General features: G+C 41.5%; 1 protein-coding gene across 3 annotated transcripts in view; it reads left to right on the plus strand.

The window, feature by feature from the left end:
* SESN3 (sestrin 3) overlaps positions 1 to 15,728 on the plus strand; it is a 44,245-nt gene extending 28,517 nt beyond the window's left edge. Inside the window, exons 6-11 of one of the 3 annotated variants that reach the window (XM_085216345.1) lie at positions 1,449 to 1,596; positions 3,656 to 3,771; positions 6,144 to 6,334; positions 6,758 to 6,902; positions 7,755 to 7,878; positions 8,139 to 15,728. In XM_085216345.1, coding sequence (XP_085072471.1) covers positions 1,449 to 1,596; positions 3,656 to 3,771; positions 6,144 to 6,334; positions 6,758 to 6,902; positions 7,755 to 7,841 — 687 coding nt within the window. In that variant the 3' untranslated portion in view covers positions 7,842 to 7,878; positions 8,139 to 15,728. Of the gene's footprint in view, positions 1 to 1,448; positions 1,597 to 3,655; positions 3,772 to 6,143; positions 6,335 to 6,757; positions 6,903 to 7,754 lie in introns of all 3 variants that reach the window. The other 2 variants (XM_085216346.1, XM_085216344.1) reach the window with 2 other exon arrangements.
* The last annotated feature ends 2,655 nt before the right edge of the window (positions 15,729 to 18,383 follow it).

Consider the following 18,383-nt stretch of genomic DNA (forward strand, 5'->3'; position numbering starts at 1 on the left):
AGGGTAATTTGAAAGTTTTTGTCTATTTTCTGAAATGCTTGGGTCTGGTTACTCTTACATTAGCTTTAGCAGTTGCTGTGTAATCCTTTTCAAAACCACACTGAAACAGAGGATGATAGTTAAAGTAATGTGATTTTAATAGCTAATCTCACAACCCATTGAGCAAGACTAAAACTATGCTTCCAGTTGGAAACTTAAAGTGCCAGTGTCTACAGATGGTGTATCACTGATAAGAACATGGCGTTATCCATGTTCCGACCATGTGGAATGAAAAAAGAAATGGGAAGAAAGCAGCAGAGGTCGCATTATTCATTTTGACTTCAAGGTCTGTGATCACAAAACAGGTCAATTTTGAAAAACACTTCTATGTGGCTGAGAGGAAATGTCTGAAATAAATGGCATGGTTCTTCGTGCAGGTATTCTGGTCTTGGGTGAACCAAGAGAGGACTTAACATAAATGCATTTTTTTTCCTAAAATTGCCTTTGAAGAAAAGTCCTTGAATTAATATCAATTGGTGAATTAGCCTCATCTCCTTTATGGAATATAAGGATTGCGAGCAAAGTCAGTAGATGCAGTTTTCCAAACTAGCAGTCAGCTTGCAATGTGAGTTTGTGATCCATCAGTTCCGCTAGTGCATCCAAAGTGAAGTTTCTGGGCTGTAAGACATGCCAGCTTAAATCACCAGGATGTCTTACTCTGCGTTGGTAGTGGGCAGAGGGCTGCTGCTGGCTGCAGGTAGCTTGGTAAGCAGGGAGTGCTACGCTGAGAGACATTCAGAGTCAGGGGCAGAAAACTGGAATCAAGAAGAAAAGGTGGAAGAGAAAGACCAAGCAGTTCACCTTGTGGAAAATGGTGAATGAAGATCACCAAGCTCCAAACTTCGATGTATTTCTGTTGAAGAGAACAGTTTTCCACACAAGAACAAGAAGAAAAGGTCCATGTAATAGTTGTTTTGAGCACACAGAATGAATAGAAATGAAAAAAAAAAAAAAGGAAAATACTGTTTGTCTCAGGTTGTGTTCCTGTATTGTGCTGTATCTCCTCAGTAAGGAGGAGATTTGTATTACCAGTAGATTGAGTAAAAGTACCATAAAGGTTGGTTTTGTATGCACAGAGGGCATATGAGTGTCTTTATCTGAGCAATCTTTATGGGGGAAAATGCATTTTAAGCAACTGTGTTTTCCATGTTCAAACACTGCCTCTTCCACTGTTAATTGTGCTGCAGTAGTGTGCTGTGATAGATGAGAGCAACACTTACCTCTTTCCTTCTCCTGATTTTCTGAAAGCTGTTTGTCTACACTCTGTATTACACAAGGAATTCTGGCTTAAGCTTTCATATTTGCTGCTCTCTTTTTTTTTTGAGAACGTTTATTGTTGAGCATGAACTGTGAAGAGGACACACACTGTCTGTCTTCTGATTTTAAAGAGTGTCTTGATGTTTTTGCAGATTGCAGATTCCTTAAGTGAGCTGGAGGCCTTGATGGAGAGGATGAAGAGGCTGCAAGAAGATAAAGAAGATGAAGAAGCCTCTCAGGAAGAAATGGACACTCGCTTTGAGAAGGAGAAGAAGGAGAGTCTGCTAGTAATTAGTGGAGGTATTTATGTATTTCTGCTTTTTCAGTTTAAGTTGGATTTTTTGGGGGCTTTGCATAAACTAAACAAAGAGTACAGTTCAATGCCTACAGCATTTTTGTTTATTTCTTTGTGCTCGATCTTGGCTTAGTAAAAGTGTGGTAAGGATCACTTGGTTCACCTCTTTAACCTTTCCTTATTGGCAAATACCAAAATCCATTTTGCTTCTTGAAATTTAGCTTTTGTGTGTTTAGAAAAACAAAACAAAACAACAACAAAAAAATAAACCATAAGTTTCTGTAAGAGTTTGAGTGTAAACTCCACTTTCTTTATATTCTCTATGTTTTCAGATTTATTCATTCATGCTTCTTCTCCAACTTGCTGTTTTTAGTGATCGTTCTTCTGTGCTTTTCTGTTACCAGTATGATGTCAGAGACTGCTTAGCATTCAGTTTATTTCTGACTATTTCAGTTTTCATTTCTAACAAATGATATGATGAGGTATTCTGTACAGACACCAAGGGTTTTTTTCCTAAGAAAGCATTTTAAGAAGATTGTTAAGACAGTCAGAATCCCAGCCATCTCTTTATGTTAGAGGTTGCCTGAATGTCATAGCTTTATCTCTTTGAGGAACAACTCATAAAATGCCACAAACTGCATGGACACTATGAATGTAATGGTATCAGTCGCTTCAAAGAGAATCTGGTAAGAAAATCAAAAATATGCACTGTGGTGAATTCCTTCTTCTTGTTCAGAATACAAGCCAGAACAAACATATCTGAGGTACTTCAGGTTTGGTGCACCAAGCCCAAAAGGGAGGAAGAGTTCTGTGAGTTGGCAGTGATTGTTTTGTGGCTTTCTAAGAATATCCAAAAGCCCTGAAGCAGATTTCCACCAATATCATTGTCGGATGTTTAGAAGTGGACACTGTCCGTTCTCGCTTAGACAATCTCAACTGTGTCGATGAACTGAGACCCACTGCGGTTTCATTTTCAAATTGGGAAGTCTCTGCCACTCAAGCTTTTAAGCATGAGGTGTTGTTTGGGCTAGGAGGGATTTTTTTTCGCTGGTGTTGCTGCTAGTCTTTCCTTTGCTGGGTTTGAGGTGAGGAGACTGCATGCACCATGCCTTGTACCCTTCCAGGGAATCCAGCCATTGCTGGGGAGAGGGGTGTATGTATGCAGGTGTTAAATTCTTCGCGAGGATTCGCTTTTGCAGATGCTGCTCAATCTTCTTCCTACGCAGTTATGTTTTGATTGTTTAATGAGGCAGAGAGGAGATAAAGCACTTCTGCAATTCTTAGGCTAACCGACTTTTTAGTGGACATATGGCAACTGTTCTGTCGATGCACGTGGAAGCAGGCCAGGATTTTAACATCAGGGTCAAATGCAGTCAGCTATGCAGTAGTCAACTTCTGCAAAGGTAGTTACACAACCAGGCCACCTGTTTATTTGGGAGAGAAAGATTGATTCCTGATAGAGAACCTACACTTGCTTAGTGACACATTTTGGAGCTCTTTGAATATGCCTGGTTACTGGGGCTTCTGGCAGAATTTCAGACTGTGCTATAGAGCTCTTCACTTTCATTTAATCTTCTGTTGATATTTACTAGTGCAGTATTGCATTGCTCTCTTGTTGCTCTTATTCTGGGTTGTTACAGATCAGAGCTGGTGTAATTCTGGACACCGTACCTGCTCAGCATAACAATCTGGTTGTCAACAGGATTATTTTTCTGTCTCCTATTCTAATATAATGACTTTACAACAGGATTCATCTTGTCTAAGATACCTAGTGTGTCTCAGAAGTGAACTGAAAGAGGAGGATCTCTCCAGCAGTTTAGCTTATCTCTTCCCATCTTGGAGAAGTAATCTTGATATCCAGTGTAGGCTGATATGTAGACTCCAGGAGAAGGATGGACTCCATACAAGCAGATGAAGATGGACTTTTTTCCTTCCTTCATACCACTCTTTTCCTTTGCACATTTTTTAATTGCCTTCTAGTGCTGCAGTAGAGTGGTAATTTGAAGTCAGAGCTGACTCCTGTGCATGCTTAAAGCAAAGTATTTTGCTATTTTTTTCTCACAGCATTTGATGATGAAATAGTTTCTACAGATGTCTCCCGCTACGTTGAAGATCCTGGGTTTGGGTACAAAGACTTTGCACGGCGAGGAGAAGACCATCTGCCAACATTCAGAGCTCAGGTAGCATCTCTTTAAAGTACATTCACTCAAAGAATATATGCAGGTGTCATTGCAGGACAAGGTGAAGTAGTGGGACATGTTTGTTACATCTGCTTTTTCTTGTTATGGTCCATTAAATAATTTGGCATCTTCTATAAATTTACCAGCAATTAGTCTTTTACAATTTGTAAATCTCAAACAAGAGGAGATTTTATTTTCAGTCATATTCCAAGTATTAGCAGAATTAATACATGAAAATTGTAAAGCATATCACTAACTCTGGAATAAAAGCAAAAGATAAAAAAAAAAAAAGAATCCTTTTCTGTCCCTTCAAATGTGAAAAAGACCATACTGGAAGAATACTATATTCCTGCCATTTGTATCAAGTGCTCTCTGCCTTGAGTTATCAGTGAATAGATCTGTCTGTGTCTGTGAGAGTGATTTGGTGAAATCCATCCTGGAGATGCACCACAGCACTGAAATTTGAATGTCTGAAAAGAAAAAGAGTTCTTAAATATGATTACTGTAACACTGAGGTTTCTGACTCTTTATGAATATATAAATATTCAGTGCTGTTGAAAGAACTGTCTTTTGTCTGTACCATGTCTTACATATGGTATCTTTGTCCATGACCAGACTCATAAGCCTCTGTGTAATATGTGATACAGCAGAGACCTTCTAGATGGTTCTGTTCCAGGTTATGAAGTAGATTCATAAGCAGTCTAGTGATAAATTGTAAGGAATGGAAGAAATGTTAAACCAAAACAGAGAACTTCAAGTAAAGCACAGTAGGTGCAGGATAACTCCATGGTCAGAAGATGTATCCAAGACTTTAAAATAAAAAATCTGATCACTTTCAGGAAATGTATTTAGCTATATAGCAGCCATTGCTGGTCTGGATAATTTACTCTGCGGTCTTCATATGAGTTTGAAGTAAGTAGATACTGCCAAAAAGAATAAGGCAAAGTCAGAGCCTGTAAATCAAACATACTGCTTAAATACTTTAGGAACAGCAGGCTCCCATGGAAAAAAAACTCAACCAAAGTTGAAATTGGAACTAAAATGTCTCTGCTCTTAAATAAACAAGACAGCTTCTGGCCTATATTCAAAGGAGTCACCTTAGCAATTTAACTTTATTAGTATGCCTACTCTAAAGCAGTTCGATGTATGTACCCACAGCCATCCAAATACGCTGCTATTAATGCTGCTTAAATTGAAGCAGCATCACAAAACTCTGCAATAAATACAAACCTTATTCTGTTGAAACAAGACTATCATTTGTGTCTGTGCATTTAAATTCTGTGATAGAAATAGGTGCTTCACACACAGCAGAATGTCTTAAAATGTTAGCACGATTGCTATAAATCAGCTATTGTCAGTAAGCACAGCTTTGTCCCATCTTAGGGTTTCTGTTTTTGAAGCATTTATGATGTCCCTTGGGTGCACTTGACATTTCTGCAGGGCCAGGTAGATAAGGCATAGCTCCCAAACTTTGTGGTTGTTTGGACTGGCAACTGGAGGTCAAGTGAGACCTGGAGCATTTCAGATGTCACTGAATTCCAGTTTTAAGCAGCTGAATGTTATCCTTCCTAATACTTCCCTTAGTCCTAACCAGGGGTTCAGTTGGTAGATGAGCTCTAAAGCAAGTGAGTGGAGCCCCACAGTACTTCTGGAAAACAGCCAGGCACAGAGAAGGATGTGGAGATGATGCCCTCAGTTGTAGAGACTCTGTGATGGAGTAATGGAACACTTGCCAAGGATGTGGGCAAACTAACATGTTCTGTATAACCACAACACGGAGAGTGGTTGTACGCTGCTCTAATGCATACAAGGTCATTCTCCTCTGCTGCTGATGCCATGCCATCAGCATGCAAAGATTTCCTATTCCTTGTGCAAACAGGCATGCTTTTGCTCTTGCAATCTAGCTGCTTGGCTAAGCCTTGGATTTTATTACTTTGTTCAAGGATTTTTCAGCGCTTTGCCCAATGATTGTGCATTCTGGATGGAAGTACATACACCGCTTCTGCTTGGGGTTAAGCACTAAAGCCTCCAAGAGGAATAAATTTCTAAGTTTTACAAGTCTATCTCGTTCAGAATGGCACTGGTCAAAGCAGCAGAGCAGTGAAAAATTGACTCTGCACTTCAGAACAAGCTTGGGACTTTCTTCTCATGTAGGAAGGTGATAGCCAACCAAAGATGGGCAGTTGTGATATGATACTCATGGACAAGGAGACCTGGCAGAATGAGCAGGTGATATCAATGAAAGATTCAAAATGCAATTCTTTGGAGGAGAACAAAGCTACTCACAGACAACAAAAAGTGTTGAGCTATTGAAAAAATCACAGGGACTTCACTTCCCGTGTGTATTTATTTCTTTCCTTTTTCTCCTACAGGACTATACTTGGGAAAATCATGGCTTTTCCCTTGTAAACAGGCTTTATTCTGATATTGGGCATCTCCTCGATGAAAAGTTCCGGATGGTGTATAACCTCACGTATAACACTATGGCAACACATGAAGATGTTGATACAACTACGTTAAGAAGAGCTTTATTTAACTATGTCCACTGTATGTATGGAATCAGGTATGGAAGAAAACCCTTGGCTAAGGAGTACATTCAAAACTGTGTCAGCACCAAATGAAAATTGAACTGTGTGAAAAGCATCATCTTAGACTCTGGGTGTAGAGGTGGAGGTCGTACCTCAGTCTGAAAGTTGAGTGGTTTCTCTGCTGTGTCAGTAAAGCTTTTACTTCCAGTGAATTATGATTATGAGTCATATAAATGATTATGATTCAGGTTGAAACCAGCCTGTATTCTCTGCTCAGAAAAGACAGCATCCAGTAGCGAGCCTTTCCTCAGTTAGCAGAATGTATTCTAGCATATATAACAAGTGCTTGAATTCCTAAGCATAACAACTTAATGCTGCTAAGCATAAGAAGCTAATGCTGCAAATGACCGTGCTTTTAAGAATGCATGTCCAACAGAATTCCTGCCTTTGTTATGTAGGTATGATGACTATGATTATGGAGAAGTTAATCAGCTACTTGAACGCAGCCTGAAGGTTTACATAAAGACAGTGACCTGCTACCCAGAGAGAACTACCAAGCGCATGTACGATAGTTACTGGCGTCAGTTCAAGCACTCGGAGAAGGTACGTAGTGCACAGCCAGGCTGGCTGCACAGAGGCCCACATGCTGTTCATAAATGAAACTATGGTGACCCCCTGCCTATAGCAGGGGGTCGGAACTAAATGATCTTAAAGTTCATTTCCAGCCCAAACCATTCTATCATTCTGTGACTCCTAAAAATGGCTGTATTTCCCAAACTAGAGAAAAACACATGAGATTAATTCATTGAATGTTAAATATCAATCTTATGAAAACACTTACTAGTGTGCTGGAAATATATTGGGTTTTTTTGTGTGTTTTTTTCTTACCTTGAGTGAGTTCTGCATAAAATTGAACTGACATCTGTAATAGAAAAGTGGATAAACTTGGGAATGCAGATGCAGTCAACCATGCCAATGCTTTGGATTTGTGGATCAAAAAAGAGCTTATTCCATATAAATATAATCTTCACAGTGCTTTTCATCAATAAAATTGTCAATATGTCTTCAGATATCTAAGTTAAATACTTCTGACAGGTTCAGTGCTTGCATGCCTGCCTGTCCGGTGTATAAATTGTTCCTTAGATTCTATGTTCCTATATGGCATTCATAAGTGGTAGGAAACCAAAGAAAGCATGATTCTTGAAGAGCTATGCCATTGGGGTACAGAAGTGGTTTTGTTGGGACTTTTCAGATTGAAGGTCCCTTAAAGCAGGTGAAGTTAGTTCTTAGGACATCGTCCCAAAAGGAACTGGAATCTTGCAGCAGGTGCAAGGAGAAAGGACCTCATTTCTTGACGTGATACTTTACTAAAGGTTCCAGATGCTGGCATAAATGAATGAAATAAATGATCCTGCATTCAGGGGTGAGCTGAACGTCTGATTTAATTTCTAACAGGTTCACGTCAATCTACTTCTAATGGAAGCTCGTATGCAAGCAGAACTTCTGTACGCCCTTCGTGCCATAACTCGTCACTTAACCTGAAGCATTCACTGGGAGGGAGTAAAGGAATTTTTACTGAGTATGTAAAGACCTTTTGAAATAGATACACACCAGAAGCTGTTTGTGATGTAGCATCAGGTTATTCGATTCTATAGTGTCAAAGTTTAGCCGTGTTTCTTGACGGCTGTAATGTGCAATGACGTGTTTTATTTTCTTGATGCTTAACATTACTAATGATAACAAAAGTAACACTGAGGAGCACTACTCTGCATTGTTTCCGGTTGGATTTCTGCACGGTGGTCAGAATCCTAAAACTCTTTTTATTATATTCAATTCTAGCGCTTTGTTCTTTAAGCAAGGGAGTGAAGTGCTTAGAGACTTCTTTTCCAAGCAATCATTTTTCAGATTAGTGGAGTCCAGCAGAAGATTGGTTCTGCCTGTTCTGAGAGCGTGCCACAGCTCATAACTCTGACAGAGATGCACGTGCTGTGTTGCATTGAATTGCCCACTGGATTCTTCTGTGTCTCCTGGAGACTGCCTGCCAGCCACTGTCTTACTACAGCAATTGAAGGTGATGTGAAATGTGGATGCAAACCTTGACCACGCTTTAATGTGAAATTAATCATGACAAATTCTACAGCATGCTACTGAAGTGCAAAAGTCATCTGCTTTATTGTGTCTCTTCCCAAGAGGAGAGCCCTCACAATTTGCCATTTCAGCTACACTTACTGTGTTTGAATCATGCCTAATCTTGTTTTACTGACAGCCACCCTCAGTTGTCTTTACAATGTCCATACTCATCACATGTTGCAGTTTGTTGAGTTGGCACCTATAAAGCTGATACACAGGCTGACCAAAAATAGGGTTGTGAGATTCTTGCACTCTCTTCTTTCTCAATGTTTAAGTAAGGAAAGTAAAGGAAGGCTAGCGTATCTGTTCTGTTGTATTGGATGTATAGGAATTTATTTCCCATAGCTTCTTCATAGCATGAAATTTTAATGTTCAAAGCTTAAAAAGTTTCTATGCATTAGTGTGGGTGAACAAAAGAAAAGTGCAATATTAAAAAAAGCAAGCTTTTTTCCCTATCATGTCACTGCTAAAGTGTCCTTCTTCTATAGCCATAAAGAAATTGTAAAACCAAATTTCTTTATTGTCTAAGGCCTAGCAGTTTTGTTTTAGCTTTTGTGGCTTAAGACAACCTGATACTGAGATGCCAAAGCATCCCCAAAACAAAGCATTCTTAGACAACTGGTCATATTGGGGAAGGGAAGAAATAAGCTGCCAAAAATGTCACACTTTTGTGCTGTTTTCTGTTGCTTTTGACTAGTTTTAAGAGCACAAAATGCTGATATTTATAGCTTTATTTTGTATTGCATTTAATGAACCAGTGAAGTGCCTAAAGAGAAGCTTAAGCTTACCCAGTAGGATGTAAGTTGTCACTGCATAAACTTTTGTCTCTCAGTTTGGACTTTCCATAGTACTCAGAGGAGAGTGACCTTTCTTTCCGTTGCATACACGCAGAGCTAACTGGATAGGTTTACTTTAATATTCCGTGGTATTTTAGAAGATAATACAGGATTTCTATCTGTTGATCACAGAATAGTTTTTGAAAAATGATAATATTACCAGTGCAGTCATACTTTTCATTGAGAAAATCGTGGACCAGTATGCATCTGAAATTGGTTTGCTTCCCTTTTCCCGAGGCTGTGCCGTGACTTCGCATGTCGGTTTACCCGCTCTGTCCATCTGCTCCAGCTGGGAAGGCTGAATGATTGTACACTTGGCTGCACTTTCCTACTGCAGGTCCTGCATGTGGAAAGCTTTTGAGGAAGAAATCAGTAATGTTTCTTTCTTTTCTGAAATGTAACGTTGGCTATTTAGACAACTATCTGATAGATGGCATCAGAGTCTCTTCTAGAGAGATCACTGGGTAAAACTTCAGATGTGTTTATTTTTATAGCTGACTGCAGAGATCCTTCAGAAGTGTTAGGACATAAAGATATATGAACTTAGATTAACTTTCTTATTCCTACCTATTGTAACTGCAGTGGCCACACCAAATGGCTTTTGTGCATACAGCAGGTCTTCTGAGAGGCCTTTTCATGCAATACTTCTGCTTTTTTTTTTTTTCAAGTGATGAGAACTGTACAGTACTACTTTAAATTCCTTTGCTTTGAAAAGTCAAGTATTTCTCAAGAAGCACAGCTGAGCTCTGGAAAGGAGGTGAAACTACATTTGGGTAAGGAATATGACCTCTTAGTTTCCCTTCAGAAATGCGAAGGTTCTTTGAGTAGGTTGGGTTTTGTGTTTGGAAACATGAGTGCCTTTACTTCTTTCCTTATGAAATATACTTGCCAACTCAGATGCCTTCTGAGCAAAGTACATGAGCAGATTTGAAATATAGAAACCATAAATGGATCGCTCCATAAAATTTGTAGTAAATCAGTAATCTTTTTCTTTAAGTGCCATATCAAGTCACATATGGCCTGCGAGACATTCCACTGTAGGAAATGTCAAGTAGTTTGCTGTTTCTTTTTTTTTTTTTTTTAATATTAAAAGCAAACTTGAAACTTCTGAAAATGTTTTCCATGTGGCACTTTTTTTTCCAGAGTATGGCATTTACAGCATAACAGTTTATAGCTTAGTTCTTATACTCAGATTTATGATTTCTAATAGACGTTTGTTCAGAATAGGTCTTTAAAGTCATACAGTTCTACCATATGCTTCATGCATGCTTTGGGCTCGCACTGTGCCAAATTTTCACATGCAAGTGTTCTTGGAGTTTTTGCATTTTGAAAGCACTCATGAATGTGAATCTTCACGCTTTGATCATTAATATTATTCTGAAGAATACAGTAATTGTTGGAAGCGTAGATACTCTCCATCTGTGTTCCTTTATTGGAATTGATATTTACCAGCATTAATGTTAGTGCACAGAATCCCAGCTGTGACCATCATAAAACAAAGTGTGCAGTCTCCTGTCTGTGAAGAGAAAGCTCGTTAGGTACAAATTAACTAGCTAGCATAGGGAATGTAAGTAGGGAATAGAGCTTTTGAGCTGGGACAGCTTCTTATCATTGCAGAATCACTCTAAGATGTGTGTTCTGATAGATTGATAGAATACATTATCACTGAAACTGTTCCTTTTTTTTTCTTGGTAATGGAGAGAAGTGGAAAAGGTAGTAATTGGAAGAAACATTTGCATTTCCCAGAATATTCTGCCCGCAGCTGAACATCACAAGAGTGTCATCATGCTGGAGCAGAGACCATTTTAAACGGAGGTAGAATTTGGGAGTAGTGAAAGTAGTGTTGAGGTAGCCTATGAAAATTTTGGTAAGCTGTAATGGATTTATTTTTAGTGGTTCAAAAATCCTAAAGCCTTCATTAAAATGAAGAGGATGTACTTTCAGCTTTAAGAACTAGCAGATTGCCACATCAGCTTTTCCCATGTATTAAAAAAGTCCTTAAAGCACAGGAAAATCCATGATTCTGAACAACTAAAAATGTAGGGCTCAGTACAAATTTAGAACAGATTAGAGCTGAACACAGAAGAACACATTTTGCTTCTCTCTCACTTGAGTGCAGAAGGTCACAGCACCAGATTCTTCAGTAGTAGTTTTGTTCGTAGCAATGCTGAGAGATGCTTTCATGGGATTGGGGAAGAGCAGCGTGTTGCCAGAATTTCAGTGGGAATTTAAGCAACTCAGCACTCAGCAAAATTCTACAAGGTGCCCACTTGCATTTTTGAGTCAGAGTTTTAAAGATACTTAATCACCTACGATCAATAGAATACAAGCAGTTTCTATAGAGATTAAGGGAATAATATGAAGCAGATCCATGTGATTTGCAGCAATTGTTAACAAAATGGGTTTTTGGGGAGGCTTAAAATAGAGCAATCTTTCCAAAAGAAGTTAAACTGTAAGCTGCTGCTCTTGCAAAACAGGTTTTTGTTTCTCATGCTTGTGTGTTTTCCATGGACATCGGCATGCACTTCAGGTTCATATTCCAGAGTTTGGACTCCCTTTTTGAAGAGCTGGATTATTTCACCTCTGCTTGCAGAAAAGATCAGCTGCCATTAGCAAATAGATAGCTTGTGCCAGGACTTAAGAGTTTTGGCCAGGTGAATGTATTCCAGATCTTCTTAAATTCAGCTGATTTTCTTTCAGATGCTTTTCTTAGGTAGTCAGATCCTTCTCCCCTAAATAAGGGATGATGTTGCACAAAATAGAGGTGGGGTTGAATTCATAGTAAGGGAACTTTCCCAGTACTGATCTGAATATATCTGTTAGAATTGGTTTGCCATTAACTGTCATTCCAAGAGCTGGACAAAAATGTCAGTTTTCCCCACCTGAGCTTTAGACTTATTCTTCCTAATGTAGCCAGCATGGTATGGTGGTCTAAAGAGATGCACTCACCAGTTTTTTCACCTTTGGAAATTTTAAATGTAGCTTTTTATCTGCAGTTGAAAATTAATTTGACATTTCATACCTACTGCATGGATCACAGTGGTGGGAGATGGAAATAGCACAGTAACATGAGGAAACTTGAGGTGCATCTTGAATGGTGTTGATTTATTTCTTAGAGCAAGTTTTCTTGCTATGCCATCATGCAGCTGCTCCCTCACATGCATCAGATCTCTCTTGCAGACATTTAATTCTTCTGCTGTTCACCAGAGGCAAAACCTGTTGTTTCTCAGCCTGCTGCCACCACCCCACCTTACATGCTTCTTATCATCCCAACTCACAGCCCTCAGCTTGCAGAGACAGCCTTACAGCCATAACCTTGTAAAACAGTGTAAAACAACGTGCACTTCTTACATTACCATTCATTGCTGAGTTCAGAGGACCTTTCTCCTGTTCAGAAACACTTAATTCCAGGGTCAGGTTATTTCTGGACAGGAAATCTGAATCTAGTGTAAAGTATGGCACTTAGTACTTGCTTAAAACATTGAAGTAGTTTTTGCTAGTATTGCATCATGTTCCATCTGTGGAATTAGAGGAATAATCCAGTGGATCCACTGACAAAATGCTTTCTTTGGCAAAACACGCCTGTTTGAGCCTTTGAGCTGGGCAGGCTTCTTACAGGGAGCTGTCATGGGAATTTTGAGTTGCTCATGTGCAGAGTGGATGGGAATAGGGCAGGCACCAGCAGGGCCCTTCCAAGCCGTGTTCCCCATAATCGGACAGACACAGATGGCTTTCAGAACAAATGGATTTGGGTTTTTCATTTATTCGAGGGATAACTCTGATTGCAAACTTAGAGTAGTTACTTGAGATACAGACACATTTGGATGTTGATCAGAGCTCATGGAAGATAGGAATTCAAATTCTGCCCTTGTTACAGTAGGTAGAGCCAGTATTTAAGTTGCCAATGAATATACTAAATGTGGGCAGAAGCTCTAGCTGTAGGAATCAAAAACAGGCTTTCTGGAAGGGATATACCTGGTATAGGAGGATGTTGACATTTCAGTCAGTTAGAGAAGCTTCATTGATGTGTCTAAAAGGTTCGTATGCATGTCCATGTGTAGAGGAGGCAGCAGGAAATACCTTCTTCCAAGATTTCCTCAAGGATGAAACACCAAGCTGCTCTGGAAAGCTTTTCCCTTTTCTTACTCCATGGATGGAGAGGGGAAGGGAACCTTCCTCATGTGGCTGCATAAAGCATGCTCCTCATTCACCACTCCATGCTCATGCCATGCCACCAGATGCAAACCAGCCTTTCTGCTTCCCTCCCCATCCGTTGCCAGGCCAGTGGGGCTGCAGGCCCAGAGGGGCTGAAGGCCCAGAGAAGTGGTGGGTGCCCCATCCCTGGAGGAATTCAAGGCCACATTGGATGGGATCCTGGGCAGCCTGATCTGGTGGATGGCAATCCTGCCCATGGCAGAGGGGTTGGAACCAGTTGGGCCTTGAGGTCCTCTCCAACCTAAGCCATTCTATGATTCGGTTTTCCTATGAGACACTCCAGCATCCAGGGCAAAAAGATGTTCCCACAGGGAAACCAAAATGATTAGGCTGCATCCCTTGGACTCTGTGAGGAGGCACAGGCACCAATATTCCACGGCTGTTGATTGGAACTGGATTTAAACAGTAGCTTAAAAAAATAGGAATTCTGTAAACTTGAAATCTCTCAGTTTTACCCTTTCTCCTTTTGCTGGAGAGCTATATAATGAATGTATATGCTTTATCTTTCTATCCGACGTAACTGAAAATCAGACTGCCAACTTCTTGTTTTGTATTAGCCTCTTTTCTTTTTTTTTAAGGAAAAAAAAGTTTGTGAGCAATATATGTAGCATGCTGTGAACGTCTGTTTTGATCTTTATAGTTACTCTTTAATTCATCAGTATTAACACCAGTTCTTTTTTGTGTTTCCCTTGGTACTTTGTATGCAGTGTAATCAGAAGCTGTGATGGGCTCTGCAGTCCCGTGCTTTGTTACTGTAACTCCTTGATTTCTATGAAGCACCTGACTGTGGGCCACTGGGCAGGCAGTGCGGCCGTACAGCACTGCCACTTTTCAATCTCTTGTACTATGTATAGTTTTAAGTAGAATAAGCTTTTTAACAGAATATTGATGCGGTTTATGATTCACACCGGCTGCGAGCGTCTGGTGAGTGAGAGTCTTTGTATTTATAGTTGTTGGGGGGGAGGGGGTTGTTTTGTTGTTCTGTTTTTTTTTTTTTAAATTCATAAGGTAGCAAACTTGATAAACATAGCCACTTTAAACTGCTCGTGCTAAACAGACCCTGCTGTAGATGGAATACCACTGTCGATGCAGGAGGAGCTCTGGCAGTGTTGAGCTGGCAACGCCCAGCCATGTTGGGCCATGCCTGCGCAGGCCATAGCTGCAAGGCTCGGCCCTCCTCGCCTCAGCAGGTCACTTCATCCCCTCTGCACAGAGCAACCCAAGTGCTGAGGAAGCCTTGTTGGCGAGGAAGGACAGACAGGCAGGCAGACAGATGGCCGAGTGCTTGGTCAACCCGCCAGGCCAAGATGGGGAGCGTAGCTCCCAGGCCTCTCTGCAGTACGCAGATGGGCTTCTGGTTTGACGGCCACAAAGGCTGGCTCGCTAAGGGCAGGAATTGCTCCCCGCTCAGGTGGTTGTGCAGAGACAGCCTTGGTCTGAGCCTCCTGTCAGCAGCACGGTGCAGGGCCACCCCAGCAGGCAGGCAGCTCCCTGCTGACTGCAGCTCTCCCCTCTGGACAGGGAGCGCCTTGTTCCGTGGCTGCTGCCAGCTCTGCCCTGTTTGGGGACAGAAGAAGAAAGACAAAGCTCTGATCCTGCTGCTCCGTCCCACCACGTCCCCTGCAGCTCTGCTCTCTGCTGGGCGATGTTTGGCACAGGGACACGTCCCTGCATTGTCCCTTGGGCTGCCGCCTGCCCTCAGCTCTGGGCAGAGCTTGCAGGGTCTGTGCTGTAGCGGAGGTTTGCCTGCAAGGCATGGCAGCTGCTAGGAGTGAACTGTGGGTGTCCACAGCAGCTTTTACCATTTTTTTTCTGTTTTTGCTGATTGGTATATTTTTTCCTTTTTTTTTTTTTTTTTTCTTTTTTTGTTGTTGCAGAGGACAGACTGACCTATTGGGAAAGGTTGTTTTTGTTTTTGTTTTTTTTTGGTTGTTGTTGTTTTTTTTTGTGCGTGTGATTTTTTTTTTTTTAGTTTTTAAGTTACCCGACTTGAATTTATCTGAACAGATGCAGAAGGAACTTTTTTTGTGAGTTAAGAGACAAAAATGCATTTTTAAACAAAGGAATCATGTATTAACATTTTAACAGCAATTCATAAATCTGCACTTTTTATGAGGTTTTGAAAAATCTATTTATAGGTACGGAACAATGGGGTTTGTTTAAAACTGTATTGCATTTATACTTGCTGAAATTACTTTCATTGTTATCAGTAGGAATTTCATTGGTTAAATAAAACTGATAAAACCTGCCTTTTCTTCAGTGCATTATTTACCGAGTGCTCAGGACTGGGTCAGCAGAACACTTGGGAAGAGCTCTAATCCTGGAAGTGTTATGCCCTTCTATGTACTTGTCCTGGTCTTTAGTCCAGGTCTGTATTGCAAACACAGGTCCTGAAAAATCTATTGCTCTTGCTGAAGGTCATGTCTTTTCAATCTGCAGCTGTCAGTGATCACAGTTGGGGCCGTGGACATCACGAGTCCATGGACATCACAATCTGATGGACGTTGTGTCATGCCAAAGAAGGATACCAGGTTTCTTTTCCAGCAAGAAGCCCAGGGTCTGTGCTGCAGGGCATTTTGTTAAATGGGTTGGGTTTGGGCTTTCTTTTACTTCTCAGTCTCTGTTTTTTTAACACTGATTGCCAGAGAAGCCATAATTTCAAACACAACACTTTGGCTTTGCTTGGGCACAAACTGGAACACAGGCGGTTCCTTCTGGACCTCAGGAAGCACTTCTGTGCTGTGTGGGTAATGGAGCACTGGCACAGGCTGCCCAAAGGCTGTGGAGTCTCCTCTTTGATAATGTTCAAAAGCTGCCCAGACATGATCATGGCCAGAAATCTTGACCTGCAGGTGACACATTGCCTGGTGCAGCCAGGAATGCTATTAACTTTCTCAGCAGAAAGGGCACATTGCTGACTTCTGCTCAACTTGGTGCCCATTAGGGCCACCAGGCCCATTTTATCAGAGCTGCTTGCCATCTGGGTGTCCCCCACATGTCCTGGTGCCTGGGGTTGTTCTTCTCCAGTGCTGGTCTCTGCACTTCTGCTTGCTGAATGCTTATGTGCCATACTGGGCAGATGTGAAATGATTTCACCATCCCCTGTAGGCAGCTCCTGTGTGATGCCTAGCAGGATCTAGGAAAGGATGAGGGCTGGAGTGAGGTGGGCAGGCCCACGTGTGTGGTAGAGAGATTCATCTAGGCTGACCCCGAGGCAAAAAAAAACTTATGTTTTTCAACATAGAAAATAAAATCACTGGATTTGTATTTGCTGCTTAACTTAACCACCCACATTTGCTTTTTATGCTCTGGTTTTCATCAGGACTTTCAAGCAAAACCTGAACATTCCTGACCCACACAAAACTGCTTCTCCAGAAGGGAAGTCCTCTTTCTCTTCCTGCCTGAGCCCAATAAGTAGAATATTAACATTTCTTGTGAAAAACAGTGTCCAAAAACAGGGCACGAGAAATACAAGAAAACTGTCATTTTGGCTACGGTTGGGTTGCACTGTTCATCTTACAGAAAAATGAACTCCTGCGCACACCTGCAGTACAGCACAGTGAGATTGAAAAGATCAGATCAGGTACCAGGTTCTCAGGCACATCCCACTCCACAAAATCCCACTTTTCATTGGGTTTGGAGGATGATCCATGGAATGAAAGGATGTGAGGATGAATTCTCCTCCATTGCTAGAGTCCTTGTTTCCCAGCCCTTGGTGATGCCACTCATCTGAATTGTCACCCTGGTGAAAAAAATGAGCTTTTAAGATGGTCTACATCTCTCTGATATCAGGAAAAAAAAATGTTGCCATTCAGAGCTCTTCTGCAGCCAGCGCAGTCCGTGGTCTCACAGAATCTTTCAAAGGCAGCCCAGTATGAAACACCTGACCTTAATTCCACAGAGACAAGTGGGTCTTTTTTCAAATGTAGGCTATTATCTACAGCAGTGCAAAGGTGTCTGCTTACAGGTGGAGGATGTGCTTGGCCACCCCACAGATGTTCATTCAAAGCACTCTAGGTCAGGTTCTTGGCAGAATGGGAACACTCAGTACAAGTCAGGCCAACTTGCCTGTTTTGAAGTGCATTTGAAGTGGTTTTGAAGTGCACTCGATGCTTCATCCTTTCCGTTGCATCAGGACCACACACAAATGCAGACCTCCACCCAGATGGAGCTGTGAGCCCTGAGGGTTTCCAGCAGCGCTCAGAGGTGCTGGTCACTGCATCCATCCTACCCACATGGAAAGGAAGAGCAACCCAAGAACTCTCCAAGGGAATGTAGAACCGTCTCACCTGGGGGACCTGAGCCAGTGGGCACCTCGAGGTTCTGAATGGATGGGACAAGTCCCATCAGCCGTCAGCCCCAAACTAGGCTTCACTGACCCCAGCTTTGGGAACATAGCTGAGGCATCCAGGGTGAAGCCTGGATAACTCATCACCATGGATCACTGATAGACCAAATAGAGGCATGCAGGTTAAGGGATTTTAAATGCCCACACTTAGGTGACACAAATCCAGATAGCATTGGCTTCTCCAACCTCTCATAGATCATCCCTCCATGCCTATTGCATTCAGCTCTATGGTTTGTTGGCATCAGAACCAAGCAGATACCATTTCTTTGCCATTTATTCTCATTTTTGAGCTCTGGCCACTTGTATTGAAGCATCCCATCCAGCTGCCATCCTTTCTCCACCAGAGGAGAGCTCCCACTGCTCCCTCCATGCCCACTGGCATCTTCCTGCCCACCTGGCTCCCTGGAAGTGCTGGGCTGGGCTTTATTCACCAGAACAGGGGGGAACAAGGCTTCTGCCTGTCAAGAAAATGATTTATTTTCACAGTCTCAACACATTTGAAAAGGAAACGGGGTCCTGAAGATAAAAGAAAATGAGGTATCAGGCAAAGCGTGT

This window comes from Meleagris gallopavo, chromosome 1 (genome assembly GCF_905368555.1).
Source record: "Meleagris gallopavo chromosome 1, MGAL_WU_HG_1.1, whole genome shotgun sequence".
NCBI lineage: Eukaryota > Metazoa > Chordata > Aves > Galliformes > Phasianidae > Meleagris > Meleagris gallopavo.